Genomic DNA, 16,648 nt, shown 5'->3' with positions numbered 1-16,648 from the left:
ATATAGGGACCTCTTGAACATGTTATTAATGCCAGTGATGTCACAATGACATCACTTAGCTCACTTTATTGTTTTTTTATTTATGTCGTTTGACATATGTATGCTCTCTCTCTCTCTCTCTCTCTCTCTCTCTCTCTCTCTCTCTATATATATATATATATATATATATAAAATATGTAATATATGTACACACACATACGTAACCACATTTTACACCTATATTTTATATTGATGCTGTAATTTGCTTTTCTTTAAAGCGATGCGCTTTAAAGAAATAATTCCAATTTGAAAAATGCACATCTCTCAAAAAGGGCCTTTTAGTTTTTTTTAAAAAAAAAAAGTGAGAAAAGGTCATTTTTAAACAAAAAATGACTACATTTTATCATTTTTTTTATAGTAAATTAGATATGATAAAAATAATGGTATCTAAAGAAAGCCCTGTTTGTCCTGAAAAAAACTATATAATATATGTGGGAGCACGAAATGAGAAAGAAGAAAATTACAGCTAAACAGCAACACTGAAAAATCTTAAAAAAGCTAGTCCCAAAATGTACTACGAGTAAGAAAATCTTGTTATTAAGGGGTTCAAGAAGTAAAAATCAAAGTGGTTCTGTGGACCTCAAGATTCAATAGAATCCTTGCTTGTCCACAGAGGATAAAGGATGTGAGACACTTCATACACATGGGATCCCTGTTAGTTGTTAGTTGCAATATTGGTTTTCTATTCAGGCCACTGTTAATTTGGGGAAATCTTGTGCTGCCCCTACAACAGTACTGCAGACTAATATTTTATTTTGCTAGCTCTAGTTGCACAGAACCCCTTAAATTTTTACTTGCAATTTTACTAGGAATATTACCAAAAATACTAATCATACCTTGATTAGGTCTTTCTTACACCAGCAAAAATAACTTCTTCTCCCAGAAAATGTGTGAGAGGCAGAGATAACTCATCTATAGTAATGAACAAATCTTAAAAAAATTGGAGGTTTTGCCATTCTTTCAAAATAACGTTTGCAGGAATGATAATGCACTAGTCTAATACGGATTTTTATTTTTTTGGTCAGAGCTGCTTTTTAAAGGCAAATTTCCCAAAGGCTTCTTGTTACCTTTTTTATTTGACTAAGTGTTTTGTATTACTGCAACATTGTTACTTTGTGTGTATATAAATATATACATAACAGTTCTACATCTCTTAAAACTCAGAAATGTGTGTACTGCCGGAGGAAGATCCGTAAGAAAGTAGGAACCTGTGTTCAGTGTTCTGTTGATCGATGTTCAACCTCTTTTCATGTGACCTGTGCTCACGCTGCTGGCATCACCATGGAACCAGATGACTGGCCTTATGTTGTGTCAATCAACTGTTTCAAACACAAGCAAACAAATCAGAGTGTGAGTCTTATCTTCTGTGTTCTAATATGTCTGCATTTTCTCACCCCCCCTCCCCCAAGCATCGATCACTTGTTGTTTTCACTCCTTTTAACTTATGTTAATTTTCTTTCTATGCATCTGTTTTATTGTTGTTTCTTCTGACACTGTTTTTAGTTTTCTAATGTCTCTCCCCCTTACCCTGTTTTACAGAATTCTGGTTCCCGTGAAATCAGAATTGGTCAGACTGTTATAAGCAGAAATATGAATGGCTTGTACTACAGATGTCAGGTGATTGGATCAGCCACTCAGATTTTCTATGAAGTCAACTTTCATGATGGATCATACAGTGATAATGTTTATCCAGAAGATGTCATGGTAAGGAATGTCAGAAAATACCCTTGGTAAACTGTAGATACTACTACTTTCCCTGACTGCTCTAGCACCTCTTACCACTGCTCTTTACTTTTCTTTTTGTATAATCCTCTGTCCTTCTGTTTGCTTCTTAGAGCAGAGATTGTCTCGTGGTTGGGCCCCCAGCAGAAGGCCAAGTAGTGGAGATGAGATGGACAGATGGAAATATATATAAAGCCAAATTCATCTCAGCTAATGTCAACCAAGTGTATCAGGTGATGATAGACAAGCCAGTAGAATGGAATAGATACAAATATCAAGTACCCATTAAAGAATACAGTACATTGGATTATCACAAAAATGTACGATCTTTTCAGTAGTTTTTTAATTTATTTATATATATCTATTATGTTTATATTATGTTCTCTGTAGGTGGAATTTGAGGATGCCTCTCAGTTATTGGTTAAGCGTAATGAGATCTTTACACTTGGAGAGCCATTGCCCAAACGAGTAAGGTGTCGCCTGGTGAGTGAAGATTCAATTGTTATAATCTGCAGGTGTTTAACCCCTTCAATCCCAGGGGTTTTTGCCATTTTTGCTCTGTCGGTTCAGCGATTATTGTCTTTTCCTGCGAATAGTGTACCCGTGTAAACTATATTTTTTTTTCAAGGAGAGATAGAGCTTTCTTTTGATACCATAGTTAGATTGTTAGCTGAAAATTTAGAGTGAGAAATTTAGTAAAACATTTTTTTTAAATGGTTAGAGGTCCTCTTAGGGACCTCTTGAACATGTCACAGTGACCTCACTTAGCTCACTTTATTGTTTTTTTTTTTTTTAATTATTATTTATTGTATTATTTTAGTGATTTATTTATTTATTAATTTTTTTAAATCACTATCGTTTTTTTTTTTCTCCGTTTTGTTTTTCAGCGCGGGAGGCGGGTGAGAAACATGGTTTCTCATTCTCCTCCCAGCAATCCCTCTGCACCGTTCACACTGTGATCTCTGTGCAAGTCCCCACAGACTTGCATAGAGATCACAGTGTCTGTGCCTCATCAGAGCAACCGGATATCCCTGCAGGGTGACGTCAGCAGTGATCGCGCGATCGGCTTCTGCTGTCAGGGGGGGGGAGTTCAGCCTAATCTCCCATGCAGTGGCAGGGATGTGTCCCTGCCGCTGCAAGAAGGGCAGGACGTACCGGTACATCCATAGGGGATTCTTGGGATGCGTTTTTTGGACATACCGGTATGTCCATAGGGGACTGAAGGGGTTAATATACTGCATGTAACACAATATATGGACATGAGAAATTAGTAAAATTTGTCTGAAATGTTAACGTAAAAACCTTACTAAAGATACAAAGTTAATGATCACTATTAGTTTGTTTTCCTTTCATTTTTCTTAAGGTGGTACACCTGAGATAAGGATCCAGAACAACATTATAAAGGGGACATTTGTGTTCTGGTTTAGGTAGATGGAAAGGAAATTATCTTTTACAAGTAAAAATATTTTTCCTTTATGTCTCCAGGCATTCAAGACATACTAAACTTAACCGAGAATTGGTGTATGTAAATATCTTGACACTATACATATTCTCATGTTTTTAGAGTCAGAGATCAGAGTAGGGCTGCAACTAACGATTATTTTAATAATCGATTAGTTGGCCGATTATTTTGTAGATTAATCGATTAATCGGATAAAAAATGCAATTTTTTTCAATGTAAAATAATGTAATAAAAAACGTACAATTTACACTTTCATCTCTTTATTGCAATGGCCTCTCTCTATTCACCTTCTTATTTTACTGACATAATAATAAAAGCTACAAGAACCCAAACATGGTGTTTCTCAAACTAGGTTTTAATACAAAGTTATTAGTAAATATTAATTCATATGTTAACTATTTTTCATATTTAATAAAAACTATGAGAAAAAAAGCCTTGTTTAAATTTTTTTTATTTACCAAACTGCCCCTGGTTATGCACATCTGACCCCCAGATTGCCACTCTGCCCCCATATATGCCTTATACCTCTTATGTGCCAGATTCCACTGTGCCCCCTGATATGCCACTGTGAGCCTGAAATGCCTTATACTCCTTATATGCCAGTGATATGCAACTGAGACCCCTGATATACCTTTTACCTCCAGATATGTTTTATGCCCCCCTGATATGCCTTATACCCCCTATATGCCACTGAGCCCCCTGATATACCTTTTACCCCCAGATATGTTTTATGCCCCCTGATATGCCTTAAACCCCCCTTTATGCCCTGAAATTCATAATACCCTTCCATACACCACTATAACTCACCCATACACCACTCTGGCTCCTCCCCCTCCCATACACCACTCTGGCTCCTCCCCCTCCCATACACCACTCTGGCTCCTCCCCTCCCATACTCCACTCTGGCTCCTCCCCCTCCCATACTCCACTCTGGCTCCTCCCCATACACCACTCTGCCTCCTCCCCCTCCCATACTCCACTCTGCCTCCTCCCCCTCCAATACACCACTCTGGCTCCACCCCCCTCCCCATACACCACTCTGGCTCCTCCCCCTCACATACTCCACTCTGGCTCCTCCCCCTCCCATACTCCACTCTGCCTCCTCCACCCTCCCATGCACCACTCTGCCTCCTCCCCCTTCCATACATCACTTTGGCTCCTCCCCCTCCCATACATCACTTTGCCTCCTCCCCCTCACATATATCACTTTGCCTCCTCCCCCTCCCATATATCACTTTGCCTCCTCCCCCCCTCCCATACTCCACTCTGACTCCTCCCCCCTCCCATACACCGCTCTGCCTCTCTACCCGGCTCCGTTACTGAAAGGCACTTTCACTGCAGCTTCATAGAATGCGATGCAGACCCTCACCGGCTGGGGGTCTGCACGATGCGCACAGACAGCCTCCGTTACTGCCCTTCACTTACGCTGAGACTTCTATGAAGCTGCAGTTCAAGTGCCTGTCAGTAACGGAGTCGGGAGAGAGGCAGAGTGATGTAGGGGAGGGGGGAGGAGTCAGGGGGGGTATGGGAGGGGGGAGAGAGACGGAAGTGAGAGACCGGCCGACAGTGAGGGGAATCCAGGTCCCCTGCAGCGTTGCGGGGGATCTGGATTCTAGTGTTATAATCCGATATCTGTTTGAGGTCGGATTATATAAGGAGAGGAGTTTTTCAGAGCATTTGCTCTGGAAAAAACCTCTTTTTATAGTCGATAAAAATCGATTCGATTAATCGATAATGAAAATCGTTGACAACGATTTTCATAATTGATTATTATCGATTTTATCGATTAGTTGTTTCAGCCCTAGATCAGAGTTCCCCGCACCGGTGCGATGGACGCAGACAACCCCCGCTGCTAGCTACGCCTCCTTCTGGCTGCAGTGTAAGTGCATGGGATCTACACGCTGCCCCGCTGCCCCGGGGTATAAGGCATTTCTGGAGGCAGAGTGGCAAATAGGGGGTCAAAAGGCATATCATGGGGCACAGTGGCATATAGGATTAAAAGGCATATCATGGGGCACAGTGGCATTTGGAGGGTTAAAAGGCATATCATGGGGCACAGTGGCATATAGGGGGTATAAGGCATTTCTGGGGCAGATGTGCATAACTGGGGGGCAGGTTGGAAAATAGAAGGAAATAAAAAAAATTTCCCTTAATTAATATTCAGATTTGGGGGGTCGTCTTATAATCAGGGTCGTCTTATAATCGAGCAAATACAGTAATTTTACCATACCATGTAAGTTGTGTTTGTATATTCCTTGTAAGTGCATTGGTTGGGGGGCGGGACAATCATGGTCTTGGGCTGTTTTTTAGTCCCCTTAGTTCCAGCATACAAAGAAATTTTAGACAATTCTATGCTTCCAACTTTGTGGCACCAGTTCCAACATGACTGTGGTCCTGTTCACAATGAAAGGTCTATAAAGACATGGTTTGATCAGGTGTGAAGAAACTTGAATGACCATAACCTCATTTAACACGTTTGGGATGATTTAGAACACTGATGGCAAACCAGGCCTTCTCACCCAAAATCAGTTTTGGGCACAAATTCTCAAACACGCCAAAATCAATCACAAAATAGCGGAGGTTTTAATAACAGTCAATTGGGGACTGTGCTGTCCTCTGTACAGTTCTCATATTTATTTAACTGTCCACCATATTATCAGTTCTTCCATCACCATGTTGTTTCTATGTATTGTTGTTTTGCTGCCATCTGCTGGCCAGAATTCGTATGCTGCATGCCTCTGCTCTTGTTAACCCCTTAATGACAAAGCCCGTACATGTACGGGCTCAAAATGCATTGTTTTCAATGGGTTTAGGGACCTTAAGGGGTTAATAAAGCTTTCCTTTTCTGGGTGTGTTTTTAGGAGCCTGGGTCCATGTCACTTCCTGCTGCAACCCTGCAGTTTTGAGGGATCTGCTTGCTGTGTGACTGGACCTTCATCACAGGCATCAGTTTTTTAACCAGCAGTTAGCCTCAGGAAAGATATCATCATACAACACCAAGGTCATTTCAGTATTATATCATTGTTTGTCTTTGTACTTGGGTCAAATAAACCCACATTGATTCAAATCACCATGTCTACGTGTATCCGTCTAACCTGAGCTTCTGCCAGTCCGGTCTGCTCCACTGCTTGGACACGAAGGTAGGAAAGTCACACAGCCACTACCAGTTACACCTTCATTCGCCATCATGTGGGGACAGAACAGTCAAAAAACTGCCTTAGTGTCCAGTACCACACTCAGGAATCTCCCTAGCAACAGGCCCACGTGCAGCAAATCTGCCCAGCCACTGAACATGTCCGGACAAGCCTAGGGGAATCAATTTGCGTCCGCAGTATCTACTCCCTCGCCTGGAAGTCCTCCACAACTCCCAAAACCCAGCAATTCACTCAAAACAGCTTAGGAAGCTTATCAGGTGCCCTATAGGAGCTGTGCAGCGATTTTCAGCCCCCAATTCAAAGATTTATTTTCTTAGAGATAGCACACCTTAAATCAAAATGGCCGAAAAGGACCTTGCTCAGTTCCCCAGTGATAAAACAAAGCAAATGCAACCTGATAATGATCATTATGAAGAGCAGGAAGCAAAACCCACGCTTCCAGCAGACCAAGAAACTCTCTTAAACGGACGATAAAGGTCATTGAAAACTATCACACCGTGAAAGATGAGCTATGTGATAACCTGGAAGAGCAATGGGAACGGGTTTCCTCTGTCATGTCAGGACTTAAATCCTCAGGTGGTGCTGCCAGCTTACAAGTCGCCGTTGGACGGCTGAACACAGCTTATGAAAGATACAAGGGACTATCCACAAGGTATATAACCTAAGAGACTCTAATATCGATGAAGCCCCATCAGAACTGAGCAAGGCAGAATCAGTAGACAGAGAAAGAGACGCCATGGTGCAGGATGTTAAAGATAAAGCGGAACTCCATATCTCTCATATGCAGGAAACTAGATCACACAGATCAAATTCATTTAAACATTCCTCTCGGTCATACAGATCATCACGCTCTAGAAGCTCAGCCATGAGTGACAGAATACTAGAGGCCTGCATAAATGCAGAACAATCCAAGGCGAGACGTAACTTCATTGAGAAAACAGCTCTTGCAGAAGCAGAGGCCAAGAGGGCAGGGGCAGAGGCCAAGAGGGTAGAAGCAGAGGCTCGGATAAAGATTTTTGAATCGGAAATGGATGAGGAAATTGCGTTAGCCAAAGTAAGAATACTTGAGCAAGCATTGAGCCAAAGTCTTGATCCAGTCCGCTCGCCACCACAGGAAATGCACGATCCAGTGACTATGTGCTGAAACAGTTACCCCTGCCACCACCTATTTCCAGTACTGTACAAGCCGACAACACTGAATCCTCTAAGCCAGCTTTACGTACGGTGCTAGTGCCACCCACAGCACCCGAGCAAGCTAATAACCGTCACCCGGATGTACCCTCTCAAGGACAGTTATGACAGCAAGATGGCTATCAGGTGTTTTCTGTCCTACCGCCACAGCTCAAGCAGCAGTCATCAGAATTTACAGAGGCTAAACCACAGCTCAACCGTGCAGCAACATCATTCTACCCGGTAGCATCTCACCCTTTCATGCCAAGCAGCCCCATACACCCCAGGGGCATCACAAGTTGTCATGGCAACAAGCAGTGAGAAATCTGATATGTCTGAGTTCGCCAGGTTTATGTTGAGCAAAGAGCTAATCAACAACAGTCTTTCAAAGTTCGATGACCGTGCAGAAAGCTATAGAGCCTGGAAAGCAACCTTCAAAGCCACCATTGCCAACCTCAACCTAACTGTAGAGCAAGAACTTGACCTCATGATCAAATGGTTGGGACCAGGCTCTACAAATCTTATCAAGAGCCTCAGAACTGTCTATGTGGGACAAGCAGAAGCAGGTCTCGCTGCCGTCTGGCAGAGACTTGAACGTACCTTTGGTAGTGCAGAAGCGATAGAGAAGGCCCTGTTCCAGAGACTGCAAAACATCCCAAAGATCAATCTCAAGGAAGTCCATAAGCTTCAGGACTTAAGTGATCTGCTCATGGAACTGGAGCTAGCCAAAAGAGACCCTCGTTTGACTGGGCTGTGCTACCTGGATACAGCGCATGGAGTGAACCCAATTGTTGTGAAGCTACCATACAGTCTGCAAGAGAAGTGGGCAGCATTAGTCTCAAGGTACAAAAGAGCACATGACGTCACCTTTCCCCCGTTTATTAATTTCTGTAGGTTCATGGATGAACAGTCCCAGATGAGGAATGACCCCAGCCTTGACTTCCTGGAGTCCAACACTATAGCCTCGGCTACGTCATCAAGGTATGAAAGTGTCATGCATAAACACAAAGACTTAAAGAGCAGCATGAGCGTTAGAAAGACTAACCTACCATCACCTGCAGTACCCACGGGAAAACTGTACACTACCTCATTAGGAGGCAAGTCCTTCAATTGTGAATGTCCCATTCTTAAAAAAAACACATTCACTGAACAAATGCAGAGGGTTTAGATCCAAAACCATACAGGAGCGCAAGAAAGTCCTCACCGAGCTTGGGGTATGTTTCAGATGCTGCGCTTCATTGAAGCACATGGCCAAGGACTGTAAATCTGCCATCAAGTGTGAAGAGTGTCATAGCGAAAGACATGCCTCAGCTATGCACCCAACCCCACTCGCCATAGACTCACAGGCTGCAGTTGCCATTAGTCCCGCTCCAAGTCATGGCGGGGAGCCCCAGAATCACGCCAACACCGCCACAGCTGTTTCCTGCTCATGCTTGGAAGTATGTGGGGAGAGTCAGAGTGAGAAATGTTGTGGCCGACTATGCCTAATCAAGGTTTACCCAGACGGACAACCAGAAAAGGCAGTAAGAATGTATGCCATCATCGACGACCAAAGTAACAGGTCCCTAGCGGGACCTAAATTCTTTCAAGCCTTTGGAATCAAAGGACCATCAGAACCCTACACTTTAAACACCTGCCGGGGCCGCACAGAGACTAGTGGCAGAAGGGCACAAGGATTAATTGCTTCTCCTATCAATGGGGATACCGAAATACCTCAACCGACGCTGATCGAATGCAACCAAATACCCAACCATAGGGATGAGATTCCTACCCCAGAAGCTGCATTTCACCAACCACACCTAAGGCACCTAGCCAGCCTTATCCCACCTATGGACATCAACACCGAGATTCTACTCCTGCTCGGCAGAGACAATCTAAGGGTACACAAGGTGTGTAAACAATGTAATGGTCCCGACTATGCACCATACGCCCAGAGACTGGACTTGGGATGGGTAGTCATAGGGAACGTATGCTTAGATCAACCAGGAATTGACTCCTTCAAGACTTACGCACGTGGAGATGGACGAGCAATTTGCATTAAGCCGTGTCCTCGTCACTATGAGGTGAAAGAGAAGTCTCCAGACCTCATACAGCCACCTGACATCATTTCTCCCTTGTTTGTCTTTCACACAACCAAGACACAAAACCTAATCAAATTAGGGTTGTTTTCGATTCAAGCGCCAAACATCAAGGTGTATCTCTACATTATGTTCTTCTCATAGGTCCCAATCTGACAAATAACTTACTAGGATTGCTGATGAGGTTCAGGAAAGAGCCTGTTGCCATCACTGCCGACATTGAACAGATGTTCCACTGTTTCGTAGTCAGAGAGGACAACCGGAATTTCCTCAGGTTTCTTTGGTACAAGGACAATGACACCAACGCAAAGATATTGGAGTATCGAATGAGGGTGCACGTATTTGGAAACAGCCCTTCACCTGCCGTAGCAACCTGCAGCCTTCGGAGAACTGTGTTAGAAGGAGAGTCCGAGTATGGTGCAGACGCGAGAGACTTTGTAGACTTCTACGTAGATGACGGACTCAAATAACTACCGACTGAAGAAGCGGCTATCAGTCTGCTCAAGAGGACTCAAAGAATGTTGTACCAAGCTAAACTTAGACTACACAAAATTGCTTCAAACAGCCTGGCAGTAATGAGAGCCTTCGAGTCAGGTGATCATGCACCTGGATTCAAGGACATTAACCTGGGACTGGACAGTCCACATGTGCAGAGGAGCTTGGGCCTCAGGTGGGATCTCTTGGCCGACCCCTCCGGTTTTCAAATAAGTTGTGCAGACAAGCCATTCACAAAACATGGTGTCCTATCAGTGGTGAATAGCCTATTTGATCCGCTGGGATTTGTAGCGCCCATCACCATACAAGGTAGATCCCTACTGAGACAGCTTTCTGAAACCGGATTGGGATACCCCGCTTCCTTCTGATAAAGAGCAAAAATGGAAAGACTGGAAACAATGTTTGTGTGCCTTGGATGAGATCCACATCCCGAGATGCTATGTCAAAACTTCATCTACCTCTAGCATAAAGAAAGAACTCCACGTGTTCTCAGGCGCCTCCACGGAAGCCATAGCAGCGGTTGCCTATCTGAAGGTGACAGAACCCAACAATCAGTCACGTCGGATTTGTCTTTGGTAAGGCTGAATTGGCTCCCAAGCCTGATCATACTATTCCCAGACTTGAACTCTGTGGGACTGTGTTAGCAGTGGATTTTGCAGACTTCATACAACAAGAACTGGGTGTCGACATAGAAGAGGTCCAGTATTACACAGACAGTAAGGTCGTTTTAGGTTACATTTATAATCGGACTAAACGATTTTATGTGTACGTCAGTAACCGCATAGAGAGAATCAGGAGGTCTTCAAAACCCGAACAATGGCACTATGTGCCATCCAACTTTAATCCAGCAGACTACGCCACTAGGGCGATGTCTATAGGTTCCTTTACTAACTCTTCTTGGCTTACAGGTCCGGAGTGTGTGGCCCAAATAAAGCAAGAGGAAATCAACTACACCAACAAATGGCTGACTTGCCTGTGGATAGACTATGTACAGAGCCACCTTTCACCTACGTTGGCCTAGGCGTTTTTGGGCCATGGATGGTGTTTGCACGCAGGACCTGCGGCGGTCACGCAAACAGTAAGCGTTGGGCTGTACTATTCACTTGCGTGAGTGTGTGTGCCGTTCACATAGAGGTGATAGAATCCATGGACACATCCAGCCTTATTAATGCCTTAATACGGTTCTTCGCAATTAGAGGACCAGCGAAACAGTTGAGGTCTGACCGCGGAGGCAACTTCATCGGAGCAAGTAAAGAACTGAACATCGATACCAAGCCCATTCAAGATCAGTTGGCAGAGAAAGGTTGCACTTGAATTTTCAATCCTCCTCATAGTTCCCACATGGGGGCTCCTGGGAGAGAATGATCGGGATCTCAGGCAGCATCTTGAATTCTATGTTAATGGATGTAAACTCTTCAAGACTCACACACATGAGACCCTAGTCACCCTTCTCGCTGAAGTTTCAGCCATAATCAATTCAAGACCACTTGTGCCAGTGTCTATGGATCCTGAAACTCCAACCGTACTGACTCCGGCTATTCTCCTTACCCAAAAAACTGAGAATACGCTAATACCTAGTAGAGAATTTACCCATGCGAACATCTACCAGAAACAATGGAAACGTGTACAATAACTAGCGGATTACTTCTGGAACAGGTGGCGAAAGGAGTATCTTGTGATTTTTCAAGGAAGAAGAAAATGGCAACACCACAAACCAAACTTGAAAGAAGGAGACCTCGTGTTGATGATGAAGGAGCAACAAACTGAACGGATTCACTGGCCTATGGGACTTATTACAAAGGTTTTTCCTAGCAAAGATGGCAGAAGTCCGGAAGGTGGAGTTGAATATCTTCAGAAAGGGTGAGCCTAAAACGTTTGCAAGGCCAATTAATGAACTTATTCTGATACTACCCATCGAGAACATCCCTGCAGGATGAACAGAACTGAACTTGAATTTCGTGGATCTTCTCCATTCCAAGTTTGAAACAGGACTATGTTGTAAAGTTTTCCTGTTATATTCTAACATGTTTGTTCCATATATTCTTTGGACATTAGTCATAGTGAAATTCCCTCAGGGAATTTCAGACGGGGAGTGTGCTGTCCTCTGTACTGTTCTCGTATTTATTTAACTGTCCACCATATTATCAGTTCTTCCATCACCATGTTGTTTCTATGTATTGTTTTGCTGCCATCTGCTGGCCAGAATTCGTATGCTGCACGCCTCTGCTCTTGTTAATAAAGCTTTCCTTTTCTGGGCGTGTTTTTAGGAGCCTGGGTCCATATCACTTCCTGCAACCCTGCAGTTTTGAGAGATCTGCTTGCTGTGTGACTGGAGATATCATCAGACAACACCAAGGTCATTTCAGTATTATATCATTGTTTGTCTCTGTACTTGGGTCAAATAAACCCACATTGATTCAAATCACCGTGTCTACGTGTATCCGTCTAACTTGAGCTTCTGCTCCACTGTTTGGACACGAAGGTAGGAAAGCCACGCAGCCACTACCAGTTACACCTTCATTCGCCTTCATGTGGGGACAGAACAGGGACAATGCCGTATTAATACACATGGTTTTGGAATGGGATGACCAACAAGCTCATGATTAGTCATTTATTTTCTGAACTAATCGACGTGTATAATTAGATATGCAAAAAATCAAGTAAAGTCTTTTAAATACACATACACAATGGGTATACATTAGAAACACCAACAAGTGCAGTTGTCTAATTCATAAAGTGTGTGAGCAAATTACATTATACCAACTTTGTTTGTCTTTAACGCATATACAAAATATGGGCGTTACTAATTTTGTCCGTTCTTTTATGGGGTGAGTAACTTTTATCATATGTTTTATGGGTATAATAAACTTTCTAGTTTAATGATAGATACTGTACATTTTATGGGTGAGTTTTCACATAATAAGCCTTATGAACAAATAATGGTGTATGACAAAGCTGTAGATTGCATGTAAGGTGCAGTTGTTAAATTTACAGCTTGGAGTGCAAATGTATTGACTGGAATTACTTAATGTTAGAGGAATTGTGGTGATAAAGTATGATTGTACCGCTTGGAATTCTTCTTCTTTAATAATCTTCTTAGTCTACAATAAAAAAGGCAAAATAAGACACATACCAGGCAGACAGCTGCTATCAAACAAATGTCACTTCCTTCATCGTAATCTCCAAAAAGCATAATGTTAGTGACAATTGACATGCCTGGCGCTGAAATGAGTTTAGAAAAGATCAACAATCCCTTTCTTTGTTCAACTGGTGTTGCTCCAATTATTCATCAACACTAAAAAAAAATTAGGGATGCCATGTAATTGCTCTCCAGAGCAATCACACTGCTCATATTGAAAGAAAGCATTCCTTTGAAATATGGTGCTACTCTTCTCCTGGCAAGAGTTTCAGAAGCGATCGATGATCGCTTCCATCACTCGAGTGTTGCTGGCTGTCAGGATGATATATATGTCTGCATCTATGTGAGCATGAATGTGTATGTTTAAAGGTATGTTGGTATGGATGTCTATGTATGTTTAGAATGAATGTGTATGTGTAAGTGTTTACATATGTGTATCAGAGTAAATTATGGAGGAGGGGGCACTGGTGGCGCAGACATTTGGGGGTTAGGATGGCACTGATAAGCTGCTTAAGGGACAAAGGTGGCGCTCACAGGCAGTTTGGGGGAAGAGGTGGCACTGCGGGACATGTTGCTTTTTGAAGTGGGGAGGCGGTGAAATTTTCACACTGAGGCCATGTGGTTTCTGGTTACATCCCTGGTATTTTATTACAAAAAATATTCATATCATTTCTATACTTAAAGAAATAAAATAATGACATTTAATTAATATTGCAGGACATATATTTGGGTGTTGTTTTCTTAATAACCATTTAAATGTATACTTGAATTGCAATCTGTGTGGAAAAAAATCACCCAAAAATTACCTTTGGTGATAAAATTGTTTCATGAAAAGTGTCAAAAATACTTCAAGTTGAATACCCTAGATTCTCTAATTTTGAAAGAATTGTACATGTGGAGGGGTTTAAAAAATAGGTTTTGAAATAGCAATACACTACTTGAACTTTGTGCCCTATAACTTTAAAAAAAAAACAGGAACAAATGCTATCTAGCAGGTTTTTTCATTGGCATTTGTAGATGAGTAAAAGATAATGATCTAACTAATGGTATCTATAAAAAAACAAAAACCCTTGGCCCAGAAAAAACCCATCTAAAGACACATGGTGTCATACATCTAAAGACACACACAGTAGAAATGTTTAAACAGCTGTCATGAAGGGTACAAAATTCCCAAATCCGGCCACAAAGGGATTAATGGTGTACATAAAAGGGCACAATATAAAATTGCAAAAACCTGTTAATGGCATCTAGTTACTGGGGGTTGTATATTGTGGCACAGAGCAGGATGTGATTTGGCTGAATCAACCAAGGGCATGGTCCAGGCAGCATGATCATTGTGTTGGTTGCTGCTAAGCACCCAACAGACAAACCAACCCTAGAGGGAGAATTTCTCTTTTGCCACAGGTAACAAGATGGTTTTGGTACATATGGTGTGGCAAAAAACATCAAGTAGATAGGGGAGGGCCTTTTTTATTTCCCTGTCCCTACCTTTTGGAGGCAGAACCCTTTCTAAGTGATGTTGTCCTCAAATGGTAAGGAAAACATTAATACTACATAAATGGAATACACAGAGATAGAGATAGGTATAGTGTACAGTATATGTATGTATATATTTAGGAATTGTTTTATATATTAAAAAAACCATTTTTGATTTGTTTATAATGATATGAAGTTATTTGGAATAGGACATTATAAAATGTTTGTGGGACCTGTTTCTTTTAGGAAAATATTGTGTATATTTGTTTATATAATTGGGAGTTGTATGTGATTGCTCTTTCATCTATCTATGGTTAATTTATCTTTCAGTCTCTCAGCACTGGGACTCCCACGGATGGCACAGAAAATGAAGAGACAGCTAAACGTCCACGAGTAACAAGTCCCAACAGACCTGAAGAACATTCAAAAAAGTGTGTTTGATGACATAAAAAAGCCTATTAAACAGAACCCAACCCATCTGATTTAACGGACAGGCATCTCCAAATAAGAAGTGGACAAATAACATAAAATGTCTTTCTCTGGGTTGGACTTCAAAAGCCTGATCATGAAAGTATAAACTGGATCGGTTTCATGGTTTTGTATCCATGACACATACAGATATGGTCAGTTACATTCGAGGTGCTAACTTGTAACTGCCCTTAATATCCTTTTAGCTTTCAAAACCTTGCAAGAAATATTTCTAGTACTTGCTAACGAAAATTTGAGCGAATAATCCTTCAAATTTTATAAATTATCAATTTTAAACAATGGCGCATTTTGTATACGTACGCAAAAGTCAGGAGTCAGAGCAGCAATCATTTTATTTATTATTTTTATATATGTATATTTTTATTTGTAATTGATAGTTTGCAATGTGAAGGATAATATTGTCTGGGGAATTTGCTACTGTTTCTCAGATCCTTTTACTCCAATGCAGCTCCTCCTTTCTCTAATTACCCTCTCTTTTCTACTGGTTCTGCCCCAGATCTCTTTTCAGTAATTGCCCCAGTGCTTTTTGCTTAGGTGCAATAAAATATTCTGGTGGGAAACAGTGTTTCCACACTAGGAAAACCTTGACTATGACATTCCAGTATTTTTTTATTATTATTTGTGGGGATTGGGGCAGAATTTGGCTTAAACCATGTGGTATCATAAGATTATCATAATAATTTGTACATAACCAAATGCTGCTCCTGGTTGTAAAGGATATTGAGTGTTATTTGGCTGTAGGGTCTGTGCTGGATTTGGTCTAATTCTGCATGTGTTTGGATCTCTGTTTTAATAAGATTTGATGCGATGGGCCTGCCCTTCTGACTATTTTGATGTGTATGTGTAAGATGTTTTCCTTTGGAGTTGTACAGTCAGCAGCATGTTTCCTCATTGTGTGTTCGATTTTCATGATGTACAGAGCCAAAACATGAAACTACTTTTTTTTTCTTGGAATTGTCTGTCTCATATTGTGTCCCAGTCTGAAAGTCTCTTCTGTTAAATGACAGATGTTTAATGTTGATATAAATGTGTGTGACAACATATTGGATTATTCATTTTATAGAATTTTACAACAGGTTCTGTTCTGTACTCTGATTTAGCAGATCTCAGTAGTAAGTCGGAAGTAAAGTTTATAGATTTGACCTGAAATCATTGAACATGGTTAAAAAAAAATTCTAGAGTTTATGGTAAGTCGTGCAGTTAGACTAGGGATAATGATGTTTCCTATTTATAAGAGTTGCTGGGTTTTTATATATGAATACTCATGAAATAATAAGTAACAATAAAGGTGAAATTTAAGTATTTAAGATGAAAGGGGCAGTTTAGTGTCCCATACAGTTCCACCAAAGAAGCTATAGACACTTTTTTTTACCACTTTTATTATTCATTCTTCAACCTGTATTGGGGAAAAAAAGCATTTACC

At 41.6% G+C, this 16,648-nt stretch overlaps 1 protein-coding gene across 5 annotated transcripts in view; it reads left to right on the top strand.

The window, feature by feature from the left end:
- The window catches only part of KDM4B (lysine demethylase 4B), a 124,459-nt gene extending 108,193 nt beyond the window's left edge, over positions 1-16,266 (top strand). For 4 of the 5 annotated variants that reach the window (XM_053463557.1, XM_053463581.1, XM_053463566.1 and 1 more), the window contains 5 exons: positions 1,204-1,389; positions 1,579-1,743; positions 1,875-1,994; positions 2,152-2,244; positions 15,067-16,266. In XM_053463557.1, the coding sequence (XP_053319532.1) occupies positions 1,204-1,389; positions 1,579-1,743; positions 1,875-1,994; positions 2,152-2,244; positions 15,067-15,177 (675 nt within the window). In that variant the 3' untranslated portion in view covers positions 15,178-16,266. Of the gene's footprint in view, positions 1-1,203; positions 1,390-1,578; positions 1,744-1,874; positions 1,995-2,151; positions 2,245-12,388; positions 12,544-15,066 lie in introns of those variants that run through there. The other variant, XM_053463574.1, reaches the window with a different exon arrangement.
- The last annotated feature ends 382 nt before the right edge of the window (positions 16,267-16,648 follow it).

Source organism: Spea bombifrons, chromosome 1 (genome assembly GCF_027358695.1).
Source record: "Spea bombifrons isolate aSpeBom1 chromosome 1, aSpeBom1.2.pri, whole genome shotgun sequence".
NCBI lineage: Eukaryota > Metazoa > Chordata > Amphibia > Anura > Pelobatidae > Spea > Spea bombifrons.
Note: the sequence above shows the minus strand (reverse complement) of the source record. Positions and strands in the feature narration are given on the sequence as shown.